Source organism: Tursiops truncatus, chromosome 2 (assembly GCF_011762595.2).
Source record: "Tursiops truncatus isolate mTurTru1 chromosome 2, mTurTru1.mat.Y, whole genome shotgun sequence".
NCBI classification, from domain to species: domain Eukaryota; kingdom Metazoa; phylum Chordata; class Mammalia; order Artiodactyla; family Delphinidae; genus Tursiops; species Tursiops truncatus.
Genome location: NC_047035.1, coordinates 165,905,121 through 165,925,748, shown reverse-complemented (window position 1 = coordinate 165,925,748; position 20,628 = coordinate 165,905,121). Strand labels below are relative to the sequence as shown.

General features: G+C 36.2%; 1 protein-coding gene across 1 annotated transcript in view; it reads right to left on the bottom strand.

The window, feature by feature from the left end:
* The window catches only part of GPR158 (G protein-coupled receptor 158), a 329,361-nt gene that overhangs the window by 136,864 nt on the left and 171,869 nt on the right, over positions 1-20,628 (bottom strand). The window contains exon 4 of the mRNA XM_019933175.3: positions 13,569-13,792. Coding sequence (XP_019788734.2) covers positions 13,569-13,792 — 224 coding nt within the window. The remainder of the gene's footprint in view (positions 1-13,568; positions 13,793-20,628) is intronic.

Sequence of the window (20,628 nt, the reverse complement as noted above, 5' to 3'; positions counted from 1 at the left end):
TACACTGCTAAGGTTGCCAATGACCTTTGTGTTGCCAAATTCGTTGCATACTTTTTCCATTCATATTATTCTATCACTCTGTAGTTTTCCCCACAGTTGGTCACTCTCTCCTTCTTTTAAATCCTGTCCTCTGGGAATTCCCTGGTGGTCCAGTGGTTAGGACTCCATGCTTCCACTGCAGGGGGCACAGGTTTGATCCCTGGTCAGTCAGGGAACTAAGATACTGCATGCTGTGCAGTGCAGCTGAAAAAAAAAAAAAAATACTGTCCACTTTTGGATTCTGTAATATGACTCCGGCCTGGCGTCCCTCTAATCTCTTTGGCCACTGAATTATTCAAAAAGAGTTCCTGTATTTTACTTTTTCTTCCAAATGTTGAAGAGTTCAGTCTTGAGCAGTCTCTTCTTTTCCTTCCCTGTACATTTCCTAAGTGGGTAATCTCATTGTCACAGCTTTAGATTCCTATGTCTCCCAGCTTATAACTCCTAAACTCTAGCCTAGACTCCTGCACTCAGCTTCCAACTCATATATCTAACTGCCCACCTGACATCTCCACTTTGACTTCTCACAGGTGGCTTAACCATCAGGGTTGCCAGAAAAATAACTCATATAAACAAAAAAGGATGTTTTAGTATTAGTATGCACTATTTGTCATAGATGTATACTAAAACATTATTCATGGTTCATCTAAAATTCAAATTTAATTGGGCATCATGTTTTTTATGTGCTAACTTGGCAACAATAGCTGAACTTATGTCCAAAATGGAACTCTTGATTTTTCCTTCCCTTACCCTTCAAACCACTCTCTTTCCAGTGTTTCACTTTTTTTTTTCTTTTTTAATTTTTTTGGCCACACAGCACGGCATGCAGGATCTTACTGCCCCATCCCGGGATCGAACCTGCTCCCCCTGCAGTGGAAGCTCAGAGTCTTAACCACTGGACCGCCAGGGAAGTCCCCATATTTTCTTAATTTTAGTAGACAGCACCACTTTTTTAAAAAAAATTTATTTAATTATTTTTGGCTGCGTTGGGTCTTCATTGCTGCACACGAGCTTTCTCTGGTTGTGGTGAGCAGGGGCTACTCTTCATAGTGGTGTGCGGGCTTCTCATTGCAGTGGCTTCTCTTGTTGCTGGACACAGGCTCTAGGCATGCGGGCTCAGTAGCTGTGGCTTGCAGGCTCTAGAGCGCAGGCTCAGTAGTTGTGGTTTGTGGGTTAGTTGCTTCGCGGCATGTGGGATCTTCCTGGACCAGGGCTCGAACCCATGTCCCCTGCATTGGGAGGCAGATTCTTAACCACTGCACCACCAGAGAAGTCCTGTAACACCACTCTTTACCCAGTTCCTCAAGCTATAAACCTGAAGGGATCAAATTTGATTTTTGTTTTTTCTTCACCTCTCACATCAAGTTCATCAGCAGGTCCTGTCAATTCTATCTCCAAATGTATCTCAAATTAGGCACTCGTCTCCATCCCAGGGCCACCGCTGTCCCTTACCTAGACTAATTCAATAGGCCTCTTATCACTGCCCCCACTTTTACATTGCCCCTTACTAATCTATTCTCTGCAGAGCACCTAGAGAAATTCATTTAATACCTAAATGAGAGCATTTATCCCTCTGCTTCAAATCCTTCAGTGGCTTCTGACTGCACTTCAAATAAAATAACACACTTCACTCTGGCCTATAGAACTCTGAATGCCTGGCACCTGACTCTCTCTGAGCTCATCTCTCTCCACTCTGCTATGATTCGCTAGCCATGCTGGCCTCCTTCACTTCCTAGAACACTCCAAGCTTCTTCACACATTGGTACCTTAAAGATGTGGTTTTTCTCTTCCTGGAATACTCTCCTGTCCTTGTTCTCTGCCTCCTGGTTATCCTTGAGACCTCAGATGAAATGACACTGACTCTGGGACGTCCTCCTAAACAGTCTCCCCAACCCCATTATCCTCCCTCATTTTACTCTTGTTACCTTCCTTCATAGTACTTACCAGCACTTACTAATTTATTTACTCACTTATCTTTGCCCTACAAGATTTTGAACTCCAATCATAGGATCACAGACCATCCTGTTTTGTTCACTATCCATAAACAATGCCTGGGAACTTAGTGCACCCTCAAAAAACATTGAATGAATGAGTGAGTGACTTCCAAGTTTGCTTCTATGGTGCCAGACCCATATGTCTAACATCCTTTGCCAGCTCAACAATTTATCTCAAGTGCCTATAGGATAAAGTCCCAATGCTTCGTCAGGCTTTTCAGGATTCATACTGAAATAGTTCAACTTCCCTGAAAGTATCCTGGGCTCTGTAAGGTCTCTGCATACATGTTTGTCTCTCTGCCTAGCCTGTCCCACTTACCTCCTATCCGTCTGACCAGTGAAATGCACTTTTCAAGATTCTTCCCATGTGTCCCATCTTCTTGGAAGTCTTCTCACACCACCCTCAACCACTCTTATTTTATGCTGTCATATTCTGCACATACCCCTATTAATGGCTAATGCTTACTGAGCATTTTCCACACGTCATTAGCTGTAATAAGCTTACAAGCATTCCACATACTTTAATCTTTACCATAACCCTATGAGATTTATTATTATGAGACTCATTATTATTAGATTTATTATTATTGTCCCCATATTACAGAAAAGGAAACTGAGACAAAGAGAGGCTGGTAACTTAACCTAAGGTTGAGGAACTCCTTTGTGTGAGGCCAGGAGAGGCACCTACATAAAGGGACTCGAGCCTATGACCTTAAAGACTATTCCCTACTGCCCTGCCAAGCACTCAACAAACTGTAGTACTTGTTTTCATATACCTTATATTTCCTTATATTCATTTCCCCATTAGATTGTGAGCCTCTCATGGGCAAGCCAGTATCAAAATCATCTTTTAAAATCTAGCTAAATGTTCATGGAATAGTTACTAAAGGCCTTAGTTTATAATTGTGCAAAGTACTTTGCCTACAAGATACTTGAATGGGCTTTAAAAATGAAGATCTAAAGAATTTAGAAAAGACAGATTGGTCTCTCAGAATATTTTTCAACTGGCAAGCAATTCAGTATACTACTACATTAATTTTTAAAGTTATTTTTACCATACTTCATATGTAACTGGCTTTACCACTCAAATAAGTATAAGTAAATGTAAGTGTCTCAAAACAGGAATGGAGCTTTGGTAATCATTAAGCATTTTATGTCTCTTAAGGCATACACAAGTATGTTATATTCACTCTAGCTGTTCTTCGTAACTCATAATTAGTACCGCTGCCACCGGATGGAGTAGGAAGTTATTTAAATGATATTTCTTAAGAAGCACAGAAAGAAAGAAATCTCTTCAGCTAAACTATTTTTTTCCCCATATGTACCCTAACCACCACCCTGACATTCATATACATTCATACACATACATACATATACACACATACCCCTAAATCATTACATATGAGTTGCTCCTTGGGTTAAAGCATTAAAGGATGCCATTACAGTGCAAAACTGGGGACTTCTCTGGTGGTTCAGTGGTTAAGAATCCACTTTCCAATGCAGGGGACACGGGTTCGATCCCTGGTCGGAGAACTAAGATCCCACATGCCGAGGGGCAAGTAAGCCCGTGCACCGCCACTACTGAGCCTGTGGGCTCTGGAGCCCACACGCCACACTATAGAGAAGCCCATGCGCCACAATGAAGAGCCCACGCAGCCAAAAGAAAAAAAGACGTGTCCTGTGAGTCAACTTAAAAAAAAAATTGCAAAACTGTGTAGTAACACAAATGAGCAGAGACAAGGAACATATAAATCCATTTAAATGGTACCACGTAAGAACTTAATTTATTCAGTTAACTAGTAGGCACCTAGCAAGAATGACACATTGGACATGTAAAGTTTTGATAAGGCATAAGGGTATGAGGAAAAACGAAGAATGCATGCAGGCCTAGAACTTGGATTACTACATTGAGGCCAGAGTTGGCGAGGTCTACTTTTTAAAATTTAAGAAAAAATTGCACTGTAAACATATGACAGATAGTATAGCATAGTAGTTAAGAGCAAAAATGAGTTATAAAGTCAAACAGACCTGAACTGGTAATCCTAGATTCCCTAAGTAACAATGAATGGGTTTCTTAAATTCTCTATGCTTTTGCTTATTCAAATATAAAATGAGGATAATACCAACTTACATGGTGGCCACAAGAATTCTACTCCAAAGTCACAGCCTATTGTTTTATATATTTCACTCTGATCACAGCACTTGCTAGCCACCTGATACATTCTTCTTTATTTTTCTTTTATTGTCTATGACTACCAGCCCCCACTGGAATATCAACTCCGTAAGAGCACAGATATTATTTGTCCTGTTCAGCACTGCATGCCCAGTATGGGTAATAGTTCCAAGCACTCAATAGATGCTCAGCAGATGGATGATGAATGGAAAGAAGGAATGGAGGGAGGCAGGCAGAAAGGGATGGAATGAGAAGAAGAGGAGAGAGGGAAAGATGAAAAATGGAGAGTACTAAAATAAAACTTCAAAAAAACGGTGGAAATGTGCTGATGAACTAAGTAACTATGTTAAAACCATTTTCTCCCATCATTTAGTATTCTACATGATCACTTTTATGGCCCCATATTTAAATGCATGGACCCAATTTTGAACACTTAATTGTTCCCAGTTTGCTTGTACTATAAATAGCACTATGATGCACATACATACACCTATGACTATATTTGTAAGTCCTTGTGCACCTGTATGATTTCTTTAGTACAGACTTCTAGAATTGAAACTACTGTGCATTTTTATGTTTATTACACATAATCCCAAACCTCATCCAAAAGTTTCTACCAATTTACACAACCATCAGCAATGTATGGGAACACCTAGTTGCTAACGTCTTCACAACACAGAGAATTATTATTGTTATAAAAGTACATGTCATTGTTTTCACTTGCTTTTTGTTATTACTCATGGATATAGAGAATATATATTGTATGTTGTTGTTGTTTTACAAACTGCTGATGGATGTTCTCTGCCTGTTTTTCTATTGGATATTTTTCTATTTCATAGTGATTCCTAAGAGGGTTTTGTCTGTTTTTAGAGTAAGAATGTTAATCCTTCACTATCATATCGTACCAAAACACTTTTCTCCAATTTGCTTTTTAATTTTGTTTTAATTGTTTAAATGCTAGACTTAGTCCTAAAGCTCACCCTTTCCAATTCGAAAGCCTAGTGACCAGAAAAAGAAGACATTCCTTACCGCTAATAAAAGTAGCTTTAAGGAAAGGTAACCTACAAACGAGTTAAATAATTTCCACAGTAACAAGAGGAAGAAAAGATTTGAAACTCTAAACTTGAGCTGGGAGACTAAGCACTACTCAGAGCTCATAAAATATTTTCATGTTAACAAAATACATTGGGGGATACAAGTTGTGTGCTGGACTAAAGGCCGTAATTTTTTAAGATCAAATTTCTTAGGGCACTTGTATTAATATACACCACACATATTTCTCAGAGGAAAAGTAAAAATGAATAAGAGTTGAAAGCATTACATTCTATCTGAAATACACTTGCCTTTAAATATTTAGGGAAAAGCACCTGTCAAAATACATTTCATACTGTGTCAAGTTCAAACTACTTGAGAACTGGCTAGTAAATTATGGAATGGGATAACTCCTAGTAAATCCATTATATCTGGAATAGATCGAGCAGTTCATCATCTGTAGAAACCCTGAATTTTGATATAATTCTTTAAGAAGTGGGTCATCCCTAGACAAAACGGTTTTATGGCCGTGCTTACCACGAAGGCCCTCCAACATCCTATATCGGTAGTTTTTCTTCCTTCACTTGTCCCCTGAGCCTGAAACTCCTAGTTAAGGAGTGACAAACATGTGGTACATATGTCATTAGTTTCCCTGATAATACCTATGGCTGCTAAAGTTAGCCAATAAAACAATCACTTCTCAGAATAAATCCATTTGCTGCATCGGAACCCTTTTTAACACAGTGCTCCAATAAACTGACGGGAGGTGGCAATCGTGTTTTAGCTCAAGCCCCACTCATCATTAGAACGATGACTAATCTTACTTAAACAGTATCTGTATTTTAAATAGGAAGGCTTTAAAGCCTGGAAATCTTTCAGGACTAAAATGTGTGAAGCCCTAACACTTTGGGCACAGTGGCATTAATGTCTGGAATAGAGATGCTTAGCGTATGCTTCCTTGATCACATGCTGCCCTGCACCTAATTGTAATGTTGTGGCTGGGCCTTTTCAGGCTTCTTATGTCCTAAAGAAGATCATTTGAATGTTAATTCAGAAAGCATGATTATACTTCTCTAACTTTCAAGCCTAGCACTTCAAGTTTCTTCATATATATGTTTAAATATATTTCATGGAAAGAAAAAATTATGCAAATAATATCAGGCATCATGTTACAAAATCAACCATTCCATTACAAATGATATAACTTTTTACTTAATTCTTCTTACCCCCCCATAAGAACAAAAGTGTAGAATTAAAAGTTGTGATACTTTCCCCTTTGGTAACTCTTGGAATGGTCCAGAAATCCTTTCAATGAATGAGTCCTTACATACACATAAGACATAAAAAAGTTTATCTCACATTAGCTAGTATGATAAGCTTCCTATTTGTAGATTCAATCCCCCTCCCGAACTGCTTACTACATGAATCAGGCTTGATTTTAGAGTACATACACTATTGCTGTTGTTGTTTTCCAAATTCTTGAATGTCCCCTTCTTTACATAAGATAAAAGCCATTTAGAGAGACTAAGTGACTTGCTGATTAGGTATATAACTATGCAAACTTAGGGTCACATAACTAGAATATGAAATCACTAGGATTTGCCTCAAGCTTTCTGACCCCGAACCTTTGCAAAAACGGAGGTAAAACGTAAGGAACAATTGTACAGAGATTAAAAACAGTTGGATTTTAGAATATCAGGAAGGTAGGGTACAGCAGCTTAGACAGCGCTAAAAACTGGAAGAGTAAAATAGAAGACAAACTTAAATAGCTTCTCAAAACACAGAGGAAAACACTTAAAATACAATACAGTGAGAACATTTTAAAAAAGAAAGTCTGGAGACCCAACCTATATTTAAAAGGAAGGCCTAAAAGAGAAGCCTAGAAAAACTAGAGCAGAACAGATAACATATGAACTAACACACAAAAGACTTCCCAGTATCAGAAGAAAGCTCAGTCTGAAATTTGAGAGTTTGGATCACATTTTTTGCAAACGCAATGAAGAACCATATTATGATGGTAAAAGTAAAGAAAAAAGCCAATAAGCATTCAGATGGGAGATTTTGTTCCATAAGAGACAAAAAGTGGGCAATCCTGGAAATTGTCCAAAATGTTCAGTTCTAAACGATAAATGAAGGAGCAATAGTAGAGCTTTAAAAGAAAAAGACAGTAATCCCCAAGTGCTCCCCCTAGCCAAGGGGCTGTCCTGTAAAAGCCACAGTCGGTGGGTGGGAGTTCAGATGTAACACAGGTACAAAACTACCATTTTCCAAACAAACTATTTGAAGATATAGATATCTAATAATGATAAAAGATTAGTCAAAAGTCAGAACTCAAAGGCAAAAAACCACATTTGGAAAGGTCTTATGATAAGTAACTAAACCAAATAAACATCTAGGAAGAAGACTAAATGATAAATTTAAATGTAGTGAGAGCCAAAATATATTAAAGAACTGCTTTTCCTTTGAAACTAATGATGGCTCTTACTGAAAATTGATGCAAATAATCATAGATTAAATTTTAATGAAATGGGAAGGGGGAAACGAGGAAAAATAAAAGTACCAACTTTCTCATTCATATTCAATAAAGGGGAGTGAAATATTATTGTTGTGATACTGTGTGATATTTTATTAGTTCAGTACAGTTAAAATATCTGGTAAGAGTCAAGATCAACATTGTAGCCCTTAGGAAAATGGAAATTGAGGGAAATATTGTCTACCATAAATTGACAGAAATATACAACATCATCTTATGTTGAGTGTAGTAGTTAGCCAGTATTAGAACAAGGTTTAAGAAAAAAATTTGTAAACCACTATGGAACTTCCATAAGTACCCCTATAGCTAGCTGCATTGAAGGTACTAGCTCTTGGTTTCTAACCATTCTACTCCTTTTCATGTATTATGCTGCACCTCCCTCCCATAAATAGAAAAACACATCCTAAAATTCATGAAAATTCCATGAATCTTAAGGGACCCAAAACGACCTTGAAAAGAAGAATAAATTTGGAGGCCTCACACTTCCTAATTTCAAAACTTACTACAAAGCTACAGTAATCAAAACAGTGTGATCCTGACATAAAGGCATAGACTAAATGGAACAGCATAGAGACCCCAGAAATAAACCCACATGTGTGTGGTCAAATGATCTTTGATAAGAGTGCCAAGACCACACAACGGGGAAAAGATATTCTCTTCAACAAATAGTGCTGAGAAAACTAGGCATCCAAATGCAAAAGAATGAAGTTGGGCCCTTAACTTACAACATATACAAAAATTAACTAAAAATGGATTGAAGTCTGATATAAGGCCTAAAACTATTAAACTCCTAGAAAAAAAACACAGCAGGAAAGCTTCATGATATTGGCTTTGGCAACGATTTCTCAGATATGATACCAAGAGTACAGGCAACCAAAGAAAACGTAGGTAAACTGGACTTTATCAAAATTAAAAACTTTTGGGCATCAAAGGACACTATCAAGAGAATGAAAAGACGACCCATAGGATGGGAGAAAATATTTGCAAATCATCTATGTGATAAGTGTAATATTCAGAATACATAAAGAACTCCTACAACTCAGCAATGAACAACCAATTCAAAAGTGAACAAAAGACCTGAAGAGACATTTCTGCAAAGAAGATATACCAATAAGCACATGAAAAGATGCTCAACTGCCACTAATATCTAGGAAAATGCAAATCAAAACCACAATGAGAATTCACTTCAGATTCATTAGGATGGCTATTATAAAACAAAAACAAAAACAGAAAATAACAAGTGTTAGTGAGGATGTGAAGGAATTGGAACCCTGACGAATTGTTGGTGAAAATATCAAATGGTCTGGCCTCCGTGGAAAACAGTTGGGTAGTTCCTCAAAAAGTTAAACACAGAATGACTGTGTGATTCAACAATTCTACTCCTAGGTTATATACAAATAACTGAAATCGGGGACTCAACCAAATACTTGTACACCAATGTTCACAATAGCATTATTTACAATAACCAAAAGGTAGAAACAACTCTTTCAACAGATAAACAGATAAATGAAATGTGGTAAATACACACAATGGAATATTATTCATCAATGAAAAGAAATGAAGTTCTGATACATGCTAAAACATAGGTAAACGTTTAAAACATTATGCTAGGTGAAATAAGCCAAAAACAAAAGAACAAATAGTGTATCCACTTATATATGAGGTACTCTGAAAAAACAAATTTATAGGGGCAGAAAGTAGAATAAAGGTTACCAGGGGTTAGGGGAATAGGGAGTTGTTTAATGATTACAGAGTTTGGTTTGGGATGATGCAAAAGTTCTGGAAATGAATAGTGGTGATGGTTGCACAGTGATGTGAATGTACTTAATGCCACTTAATTGTACACTTAAAGATGGTAGAAAATGGTAAGTTTTATGTTACGTATATTTTACCACAATAAAAAAGTAATACATCTCCCTTTTTTTTCAACAAAATAAGCATTAAAACATCATAATTAGCCTAGTAGAATTTCAGCCACACTCTACATTAAAACATCTGATTTTCCAAACCAAAAATGAGCAGTTATAAAATCACCTATCAATTAATTTCTAATTTAAAAAAAGAACTATTACAGGCCTGGAAGGGAAAATACAAACTGCAGTATGTTCACTTTAAAAAATGACTATCACTATTTTTTCCAAAGCACTAAGCTCAAACAAAACATGCTAAAATTTACTAAGAATAAATCAAGCAAAAGATTATTTTCAGAAGTGGAATAAGCTGCTGTTCCAGTGTACCTTCTTTTCTTTCAAATTTTCACTTGAAAATAAATTGTACTAACACTTCACATTACAAAGCTGTAAGAAACTATGCTCTCTCTTCAAAATAGCTAATAGAAAAAGATGTGACTTGTCATATATTTGGTAAAAAAAAAAATAAAAATAGAAATAAGTTCCAAATATTTAATATTCAGAACCTTTAAAATACTGTTGTAAAAATTGCTGTTGCTTTAGAAGAACTTACTGGGTTTAAAATCACTCCCAGTTTATTGACAGATTTAATCTTTAACCCAGGGCACAAAGGCAAATGTATATAGTTATGTCTCTAAATGTTTGTGCAGAGTAAAATTTAATTTACTCTTTGTGGCACTGTATCACCAGCCTCACCCCAAAATATAGCAGAATCTAGCTTGTGTTGTTTAAAATGATAAAATGTTAAACTAACCTTCGACCAATGATTGTTGGTACCTACCAACTGCAGAGTTGGTATTTTAGGCATGGGCAAACCTCATTTAACTTAAAATACCCATAATTAGACTAAATTATCTGTTTCCAGAGTCTGCACACTTGTCTGCAATGTTACTTCTATATTGCAACTAAGGTTTTTTCCTCTTTTGTCACAATAGATGTACACTGACAGATTATGTGGTTTTTGTTCCTTTAATTATCAGTGGGTAAAGAATGTAATGGGAAACTCATAAGGAAAACATCAACTTTGCTCCAAGAGGGGTCATCAGTTTTTTGCTTAATCCAAAGAAATGTTGCAAAGACATGTGAAAACTTTAAAAAGCAAAGCCGAAGTCTACATGTCCTAAATATGCAATCTCTATCCTGGAAATGGTTTATCGCTTTTACAATTAATCCATTGCTTTTGGTAATTGAAATAGGAAGATAAAATTTCATGAAACAGTGAACATATGAGACCTATGTTCATTGACTTTTTAAACTTCTTTCCTAAAAATATCTCCCCCTTATGTCACATTCTGTGAAAACCAACTGATTCTTCAAAAGGTGACCATCTTAAAACTAGATGTCTAATTTATGTATTCCAACTAGTTTGTATCTATAGAAATTTCACCAAATGACATGTAAAGATATCTATTCTCATGATAGCCTTGTAAAGCAGCATTTCATATGAAGGTGCAGAGAAATTCAAAAGGTTAATAACTTTAGAAATGTTAAGTAACATTACCATAGATTAAGACATTGGTCTAGCAAGCACTATCTTAGTTTTTTAATATCTTGTGTAATATTCTACCGTCATATATCACTAACTCAATTTAGCACAACAATCATTAATGATTAAAATCAATTAAAATTCTTAAAGAATTTTGTGGTATCCACTGTGTAAATGAATTACATTATATAGAGATACTTCAGAGCAGTTTATTAAATAGACCTTTCAATTCTACCTACTCTGCCAGTGATAGGCTTTTTAATAAGCAATTAATTTTATCTAGGTAACAGTGGTTAGCTATTTCCCAATTCCATTGGCCAGCTACTTTATTATATATACAATCTAACATATAATACATATTTTGTTGCAAAAGAATGACAAGTATTGGTTAAATGAAGAGCAATTTGCCAGTTTGCACCTTTCTTGCTGATATAAAGTTTGATTCTAATTTGTTGTATGCTTCTGTTAATGAAACTATTTAAAATAACTATTAAAGTCTATAACATTAACATAATGGATACATTCTCCTAGAATCTCAAAAGAGGTGGTTTTTTTAAAATTTTAATTTGAGGCTTTGTAACACATGCCATTCACAGAGTTGTTTTCTTTTTTTAATTTCTAATGGGAACACTTTATACTTTCAATGAGTTCTGTAATCTAAACCAATCTCTACAACTTTGCTAACATGAAGGGGTCATACAAATTCAGAAAAGGTGGAAACTTTAAGTTTTGTTTTTCTTTTCAATGGCACAAATACGTTTCTGAAAGCAACAGAACCACAAATCTGACACAACACTGGCTGCATACAGTTAACTGGGTGACCAACTGAAGACAGCTCCCCAGAAAGCTTTGCCCTGAATATTTTGGTATTTCGTCCACCCCCAACTCAGAAGCATACAAATGGTTATACTACTCTCTGATTCCTCAGAACAGAACCAAAGGACAGCCTCTCTCAAAAGCCATATAAGCTCTGTGCAGGACCACTATCATTCTGGGATACTAATGCAAGACCATATGTATGGTCATGAATAAATTCATTCTTCAAAGTATAATGTGCTCAGAAACAGTTGAGTCCATTTACCCTTTTCAAATATGGCTAAGAGAAATTAAAATGAAATACAATAAATATCACAAAGCTTTCTACCTAGGAAAAAATTAACAATATATTGGGAACTGGCAAAATAAGTTCTTCTAGAGTCTGAAGAGATGATGTAAAAGAGTCTTTTAAGGCAATGAGGTACTTGAGCTTCAGGGTAAACAGGGAGAAACACTCTGTAGAAGAAAACGTTATAATAAAGTTTCACATTTTCAATTCCTATTTCTCCTGCGAAGCCGAAGAATATAGCTTTCACACTCTAGTCCAATCATATTATAGAAAGACTTCTGCTTAAGAGAGAAGCACATGGGATTTGGAACAATTCTACTTGCTTAAGAAAACTACAATGAGATATCATCTCACACCAGTCAGAATGGCCATCATCAAAAAATCTAGAAACAGTAAATGCTGGAGAGGGTGTGGAGAAAAGGGAACACTCTTGCACTGCTGGTGGGAATGTGAATTGGTACAGCCACTATGGAGAACAGTATGGAGGTTGCTTAAAAAACTACAAATAGAACTACCATATGACCCAGCAATCCCACTACTGGGCATATACCCTGAGAAAACCATAATTCAAAAAGAGTCATGTACCAAAATGTTCATTGCAGCTCTATTTACAATAGCCCGGAGATGGAAACAACCTAAGTGTCCATCATCGGATGAATGGATAAAGAAGATGTGGCACATATATACAATGGAATATTACTCAGGCATAAAAAGAAACAAAATTGAGCTATTTGTAATGAGGTAGATGGACCTAGAGTCTGTCATACAGAGTGAAGTAAGTCAGAAAGAGAAAGACAAATACCGTATGCTAACACATATTTATGGAATTTAAGAAAAAAGAAAAATGTCATGAAGAACCTAGGGGTAAGACAGGAATAAAGACACAGACCTACTAGAGAATGGACTTGAGGATATGGGGAGGGGGAAGGGTAAGCTGTGACAAAGCGAGAGAGTGGCATGGACATATATACACTACCAAACGTAAAACAGATAGCTAGTGGGAAGCAGCTGCATAGCACAGGGAGATCAGCTCAGTGCTCTGTGACCGCCTGGAGGGGAGGGATAGGGAGGGTGGGAGAGAGGGAGACGCAAGAGGGAAGAGATATGGAAACATATGTATATGTATAACTGATTTGCTTTGTTATAAAGCAGAAACTAACACACCACTGTAAAGCAATTATACTCCAATAAAGACGTAAAAAAAAAAAAGAAAAAGAAAAGAAGAGGTCAGTCCAGAATAAAAAGAAAGGTACCTTTCATAATAAAAAGAAAGGTAACCAGGGTACCTGGGTTTACCTTTGCTTTGCGAAAGCGGTAGAGCACCAGCATGCTCACGCAGTCGAGCAGCACACACAGGGCTTGGAAGGAGATGATAGCAAGTCGCAAGTACTTATCCTCCTGGACAAAGCAGGGGCTGTCATCAGCACAGTAGGGGCAGCCCTCCCTGCAGGGCAGGCAGACATGGGCTTCTTCTGACACATCCATTGCATTTCCTGCAAAATGGTGATCCGGACCCCTTCCTGAAAGTTCCAAATAAAACCAGTGTCATTGCACCTCTGAGGTAGGTGAGACTGAGTACAGAGTCAAAACACATCCTTACGTCTTCATTCCTTTTCCCTCTTATTAAAGACCTTTCATCAATCTTCTTGCTAGAGGAGAGAGTTACTTTGTCTTTAGACTCAAAACAAAATTCTTTTCATCCTTTTGATTAGAAAAAAAACTGTCATTCAGACTAATTCAGGAAATTAGCAAATTAGCAAAAATGGAACTAAAACTCCTCGGAGGCAAGGAACAGTTTTCTAAGTCTTTTATTTCACTATCTACCACTCACCAATGGAAACTCCCTACAGCACAAATAATATTCCATAAATATTTGTTAAGGAATTAACAGAAGGAAGGATAAGAAAGTTGTGTCATTCTTGTACCAAGCAAATATACACAACACTTTGGAAACTTCTTGACCTAGATGGCACAGAACCCAAAATAAGACTCTGATTGCTCCTTAATCCAGCAGGGATCTCGTCTACCAAGTTCATTAGGTCTAAATTGGATAAAATGGTACTTAATCGACAGTTGTTCAGTGCGCAATTGCCTGATGAGGATGCATCATTTGCCCAGAATACAATCCATACTCACAGGCTCTCACATAATTTCCCACTCTGCACACCTATAGGACATTTCCACACTATAATCTAACTGCTGCTACTGATCTCCCTTTAACTTTAGATTCTTCTGTCTCAGTTATCAAACTTAACGTAGCTCTGAAGTCCAAGAGGTAAGAATTCTCTTTAAATGTTGAGTTGAGTTTAGCATTGATAAATATCTAATTAATAATACATACTTAAAAAAAAAAACCCAAACCTATTTCTAACCCTGACCTCAACATGAAAGATATTAGTAAATATATACCCAGTTTAGTATATAATACAACCATACAGCTCAGTATATAACATAACTTTGATTGAGGAATTTGGGAAAGAAGTTATTCTGGTTAACACCATTTTAATAACACAACGTCTAACAGAAAATCTTTATTACTTTCATCTCGTGTTGAAGGTTCACAGTCTTTCTAAGATGTATTTTTGTCTTCATTCCTTCCTTAATAAATACAATAGCAAACATAATTGAATATTTCTTTGTTGATTCAGGATACACTGCTGTTTAAGAGTCTTCATTCTGTTACACACTGAAAAGCATATGAAGTTCAGTGTCCAGCAGACATGGTTCCCATCCCTAGACAGCTCTGAAACATTAGGCAACTCACCCTACCACTTCGGGTCTTACTTTATTTATATATGAAATATGAATTGCTGTGGGGATTAAATGAGATAGTGTATGTAAATCACAGTGCCTTGCTTTCTCTTCTCCAAATATGGGAGACGCAAAGAGTAATTAGGAATCCACTGGTGTCTTAAAGAAAGGCACTACTGATCAAAAACAAGGAAGTTACAAGAAACAGCTGAGATATGAAGGGAGTCAGTGGGAATGACAAGCTCCATTGCAGATAAGTTAAATTTGACATCCAATTCATTGTCCAGGAGAAATATACAATAAGAAATGAGAAATAATACAAGAATGGAGTGTGGGAGAAGAATCAGTGTCAGTGAAAGAACTTACAGAGAACTCTGGGAGTAGATAAGGTATTGATCAGGAACTGCAAAGAGGAAGAAGTTAAATAGGTAGAAGTTTTCACAATGTCATAGAAGAAAACTGGAATTTACTGGAACATGCTGGAATGTGATCAGAGAGGATGCCTGAGGAAAGACTATGAGGTTTAATGATTATTTCATCCTTCACTGACCTTTAAGACAATAGTTTCTGGAGAGTGGTAGAGATTGAAATTAGGTTGTCAGGGCTTAAGGAATAAATATGTAATAAAACAGAATACTGTTTCAGTCAATGTTCCATTGAATACAAAAGGCAAGAAGAGCTCATGGTTAATAGGTATAATAATAATGGGGTCAAAAAAAAGGATTTTGGTTTTGTGTTTTGTTTTCTTCCATTACAGGTGAGATCTGAACATAGCTATAGTCAGCAAAAGGAGGCACTGGAAATTAAAAAAAGATTGAGAAGATTGGTAAAGACTTGAGAAGTTAGGATTGGAGGTAATCAAGAGCATAGTTGGGGAAATTAACTCTAATAATTGATGTCACTTCTTTTAACACTAGAAAGTAGAGGTATATTAAAGATATTTTAAGTATTTTTTATAGAGAGGAGGAATCAGTTCAAAATCATTTTGATGTATTGAAGAAAGAAAATGTGGAAGCTAATCTTGTAAAGTCTTATACTTCTTAACAGCTCAGGTAAGAATATGTGTGAAGGTGGCCAGTTTCGAGTATGAAGACATGAAAGATTAAGGAAGCAGTTAAACACAAGATGACCAGTTGGATCACTTGGCAGAAAATGAACCCAGTCTGGATAAGATGGTATGATCTACTGGGAGATCTAGTCAAGAGAGTTTTTTTATTTTCTACAATTTTCAGTAGCATAGAAACGAATGGGGAGGATAAAGCAGTCGAGGGGAGAAAATAAAGAGGATTGTGACAATGGCATTGCTGGGGAGAAGGAAACCCATGCTGCCTTTACTCCCTCGGGGTAGCCAGTGCTCAGTCTTCCAGGGGCCTCCTGCGTACGAGTCAATCTAACGGATTAAACAGGAAAACATTTCCCCATCATCAACCTTACTCACTGGTCAAGGGTGGCCACCAGAGTCATTAATTTCCACACATTTCTGGGTTACGCACTCATGAGCCCAGAGCAGGTTCCTGCACCCTGAAAAATTACTTCAGTGGTGCCCACAGCAGAACAGAAAGGCAGAAGTATGGTCTGAGGTGCCAGTCTGAGGCAAAGAGTAGTACAAATGTACTTATGCAAAGCTGTTCAAAGCTTTCAGAAAATAATCATGGCAATGGCTAGAGTAAGAGGTAGGGCCAAACGGCATGTGAAAGGGTGAGAAACAGGTATGTAATATAGATACAAACTTGAGGAATAACAGGCACACAAATCAAAATCTATGAAGTATGAAAACCTAGGTTACTAAGAAAATAATGAATTAATAAACTCTTGAGTAAAAGGTGGAGAGTCGTATAGGTGAAGCCAGAGAGTCACTGTACTGAGAAAGATTAAGAAAATTGTCAAGGATTCAGATGGTCTGATGAGGCCGACAAAAATGTCAAGGGCTCTAAGAACAGATGTGGGAGACAGAGGTCAGGATTTCCCCTTCGGGCCAAGATGGAAGAATGGGGATTGAATTTACTTTTTCATCAGAAATGATGAAAAAATGGGCAAAATATTTAAAAAGTAATGGTTTTACAGACACTGGACATTTGTAACAAAGGACGGTGATTCCTAACAAGTGCAAACACTCTTCAAATAAACCAACTACCATAAACAGAACCACAACAAAAGTTAAAGCAGTAAAGAAAAAGTATGTAGAGAAAATCTTTGTTTTATGAAATAGTCCTTCTGAACCCAACAGGTAGCTAAAATCTGAGGTACATCCAGAGTTTGTGATACAGGACACACACACACACACACACACACACACACACACACACACACACACACAAAAGATGGCTTCTAAGTGCCAAAGTCATATAGAATGCAATTTGAATGGTGTCCCCTAGATTTGAAGAACATGCTGACCATAAGCTGGACTTAGAGAGGTCAGCAAGCCTAGGACTAGTAGATCTCACAGACAACTCTAATTACGTTGTTAAACACTTTCCTACATGTTTACAAAGCAAATTACTCTGCAGAGGTAGTTTATTCTTGCCTGTGGTCCTTTTCTTTCCTTTACAATACATGTCTAATCCGTTTCCTAAAGATAGTAGACAATGCAATGAATTACTCCCAGTTTAAACTATCACACTTAAAGAGTAGAACCCGGGGAATTCCCTGGTGGTCCAGTGGTTAGGACTCTGCACTTCAGGGGGCACAGGTTCCATCCCTGTTCAAGGAACTAAGATTTCGCATGCCATATGGCAGTCAAAATAAAAAATAAAAAATAAATTAAATTATATTAAAAAAAAATAACGAGTAGAACTCTCTCCAGTTCCCTATTATACAGATTGTAACCAAATCACAGTATGGTGAGATGCTCTAATAAACTAGGTTGATCAAACTATCCAAAGCTCAATGAGCTTTAAGTCATCACCAAAGGAAAAACCTTAATTTCATGTTAGGAAAAAACAAAAGGCAAAACAGTTTCTCTTCTCAGACTTTGCCAAATTCAACAACTGATATTTTTAGAGTATTGTCAAAGACCCATAAGGCATTCTGCAACACTCTAAACATTTGGGTTTAGTTATTTGTTTCCTTTTCATAAGACATATCCAAGGATTAAAAAAGAAAAAAATTTCTCCTGCAATTAAAAATGGAGTACATTCTTTGTGAAATTTATTTTGTGTATATTAAATGTATATAATTAAATTCAATATATATATATATTTTTTAATTAGGCTCTCTTTTCTTTCTTTTACTAGAAAATCTTATTCCTAAATCAGACTTATATACCATTTCTGCATATGAGAGAAAGATATACATTTCTTCCACTAATCCAATTTTGTTGCACATCTATCTTTTTCCTAGTTATGGCCCCCTCTACATTGGCATATTTTCTTGTGCATAAACCAAGGTTCTTTCATAGTGATCACAATATCCCCCAATTCTGATTTACTGGAGAGACTGTTACTTGTTTAGATTCAACCTGTTGAAGCAGAGAATGGGAGGTGGAATTCAGGAACACAGAATCTCAGGCAGTCTGTTGTCCAAATGCAACTACCCTGCCCCATTATTCTCTATCTCCACACCAACACAGAGAACTTTTCACACCTGATCCACTCTGTCTCTGTTCACTTCCCTTCCTGCTGCTCCAAGCCGTTATGACTATTTTTAATTGCCTGTGTCCCTCTGCTGTGCTTACTGCTAGAGTTCCACACATCCATATGCTGAACCCAAATAAACTGTGAACTCTCTAAAGTAAGACTATGGTTTTATATTTTTATTTCCCAACCTAGATTAAAATTGCAAAAGACCCAACGTATACTGGGCTATAAAATACAATCATGAGTACAGGACATACCACAGAGAAGCCCATTATCTTCCTCAGGTAGGACTGAAATAATAGCTAATGGGTATTATGTCTACTGAAATAGTAATAGCTAGATTCAGGGTTGTAAACTGACATAATTCCAAACAATTCTATATTTCCTGATACAGGTAATACTAAGTTATGTTGGTTAAATGAGTGTTTCAATATTCACGGATAAAAAGCAATTTGTTGGAAGATAAATTATGATAACATCTTATCCTTTGTGCTCAAAATAATCACAAGATCAACTCACAAATGTCAAACGGTGAAGTGCTGCCATGAGAAACTTCCTCTCTAATAATTGCCTTCACTTTATTTGATTATGAAAAATCATGAGATTCTATAAGGGACACAAAGTGTTAAAATGGAGAGAAAGCAAAACTGAAAGTCAAGAGATTTGATTTCTAAAGCTCAAAAAAGCTAAAATTAAGGATAGAGCTTTTTACATTTAACTGTTTCCTGTAGGACGCAAAGCATGATTAAATAATCTTCTGGTTCCAAAAATAGTTTATTAATTTAGGCTGAAGTTCTCTACCTAGAACAAGAGTATACATGCAGTTAGTAGAAATCACACTACTACTAGATAATAATAATGGGCTTTTTGTTAATCTACTGAATGGCACTTTAAGTTTATGATGGTTTAAAATTTTAAGTTCCTAGAGAACAGGACTGTGATTTATATACCTCTTTATATACTCAGCACCAAACACAGTAATTTATACATACTGGATAGTCAGGAAATAATTGATAATGATAAAAGTGATCTCTCAAAAGAATAAATTAATTGACCTGTAATACGAATGTATAGTTGAAAATCACATTCAACTCAAATCTTTCTTTGTGTTCTCAAACCAGTTATGCATAAAAATTATATTTTTCAAGATGCTAGACATAAACTAGAAAGATACATTAAGAATATAAGCTATTACTTAATATTACTGTTTAGAAATCATCTTGGATGATAATTTGATTCTGAGCAACTTGAAACATCCTCCAGGCATCCTCCAGAATCCCAATCTGCTTTGCTAAGGCTTAAAAACAAAGTTGATACTTGGAACTTTCAGATGAAGCAAATACTTCCTGAAGACAAATGGCAAATATGAAGAGCTATTAACTTTGGCAATAGGAGGTTTTCAGTTCATTATATGGGTGATCAAATATGCTGCCTTGAGCAAAACTATAGAGGGCATAGGGAGAAGGTTCCAGTAGCTCCACAGGAGCACTGGTGAATCTAAAACATTCACCTGTAAACAGGAGCCCATCAAGATAAACTGTGACAATTCGTAAACAGTATGTTAATCTATTTGCTTACCTTAATTTTTTTACATTGACATCAGAAAAACATATAACCTCTGGACATTTATACCAAGTTTTAGAAAGATTATATAGAGAGAGACTATTGTATAAAAACTATAATCTTAAAGAATTAAATGACCAATAGATTTTCAAATGCCTTTTAAATTCTACTTTTCTATACATTCCAAAGTTTCTTTAATGTGTATATAATTTTTATAATAAAAACTAAATATTTAAAACCAGGACCCTCTAGATAGCAGTGAGCAACAAAGTAAATTTTGCTCCAAATCCCAAAGGCCTAATTAACCCACCAATGCTACAATTACTGAAAACTTTTAGACCTCTGAAATTGTGAAAATTCTATTTTTGTAGCTTCTAATTTGATATAATTTGAAATGCACAGAATAGCTGCAAGAAATCCGTATAAATGGAATAAAAAGATGTGGCACATATACACAGTGGAATATT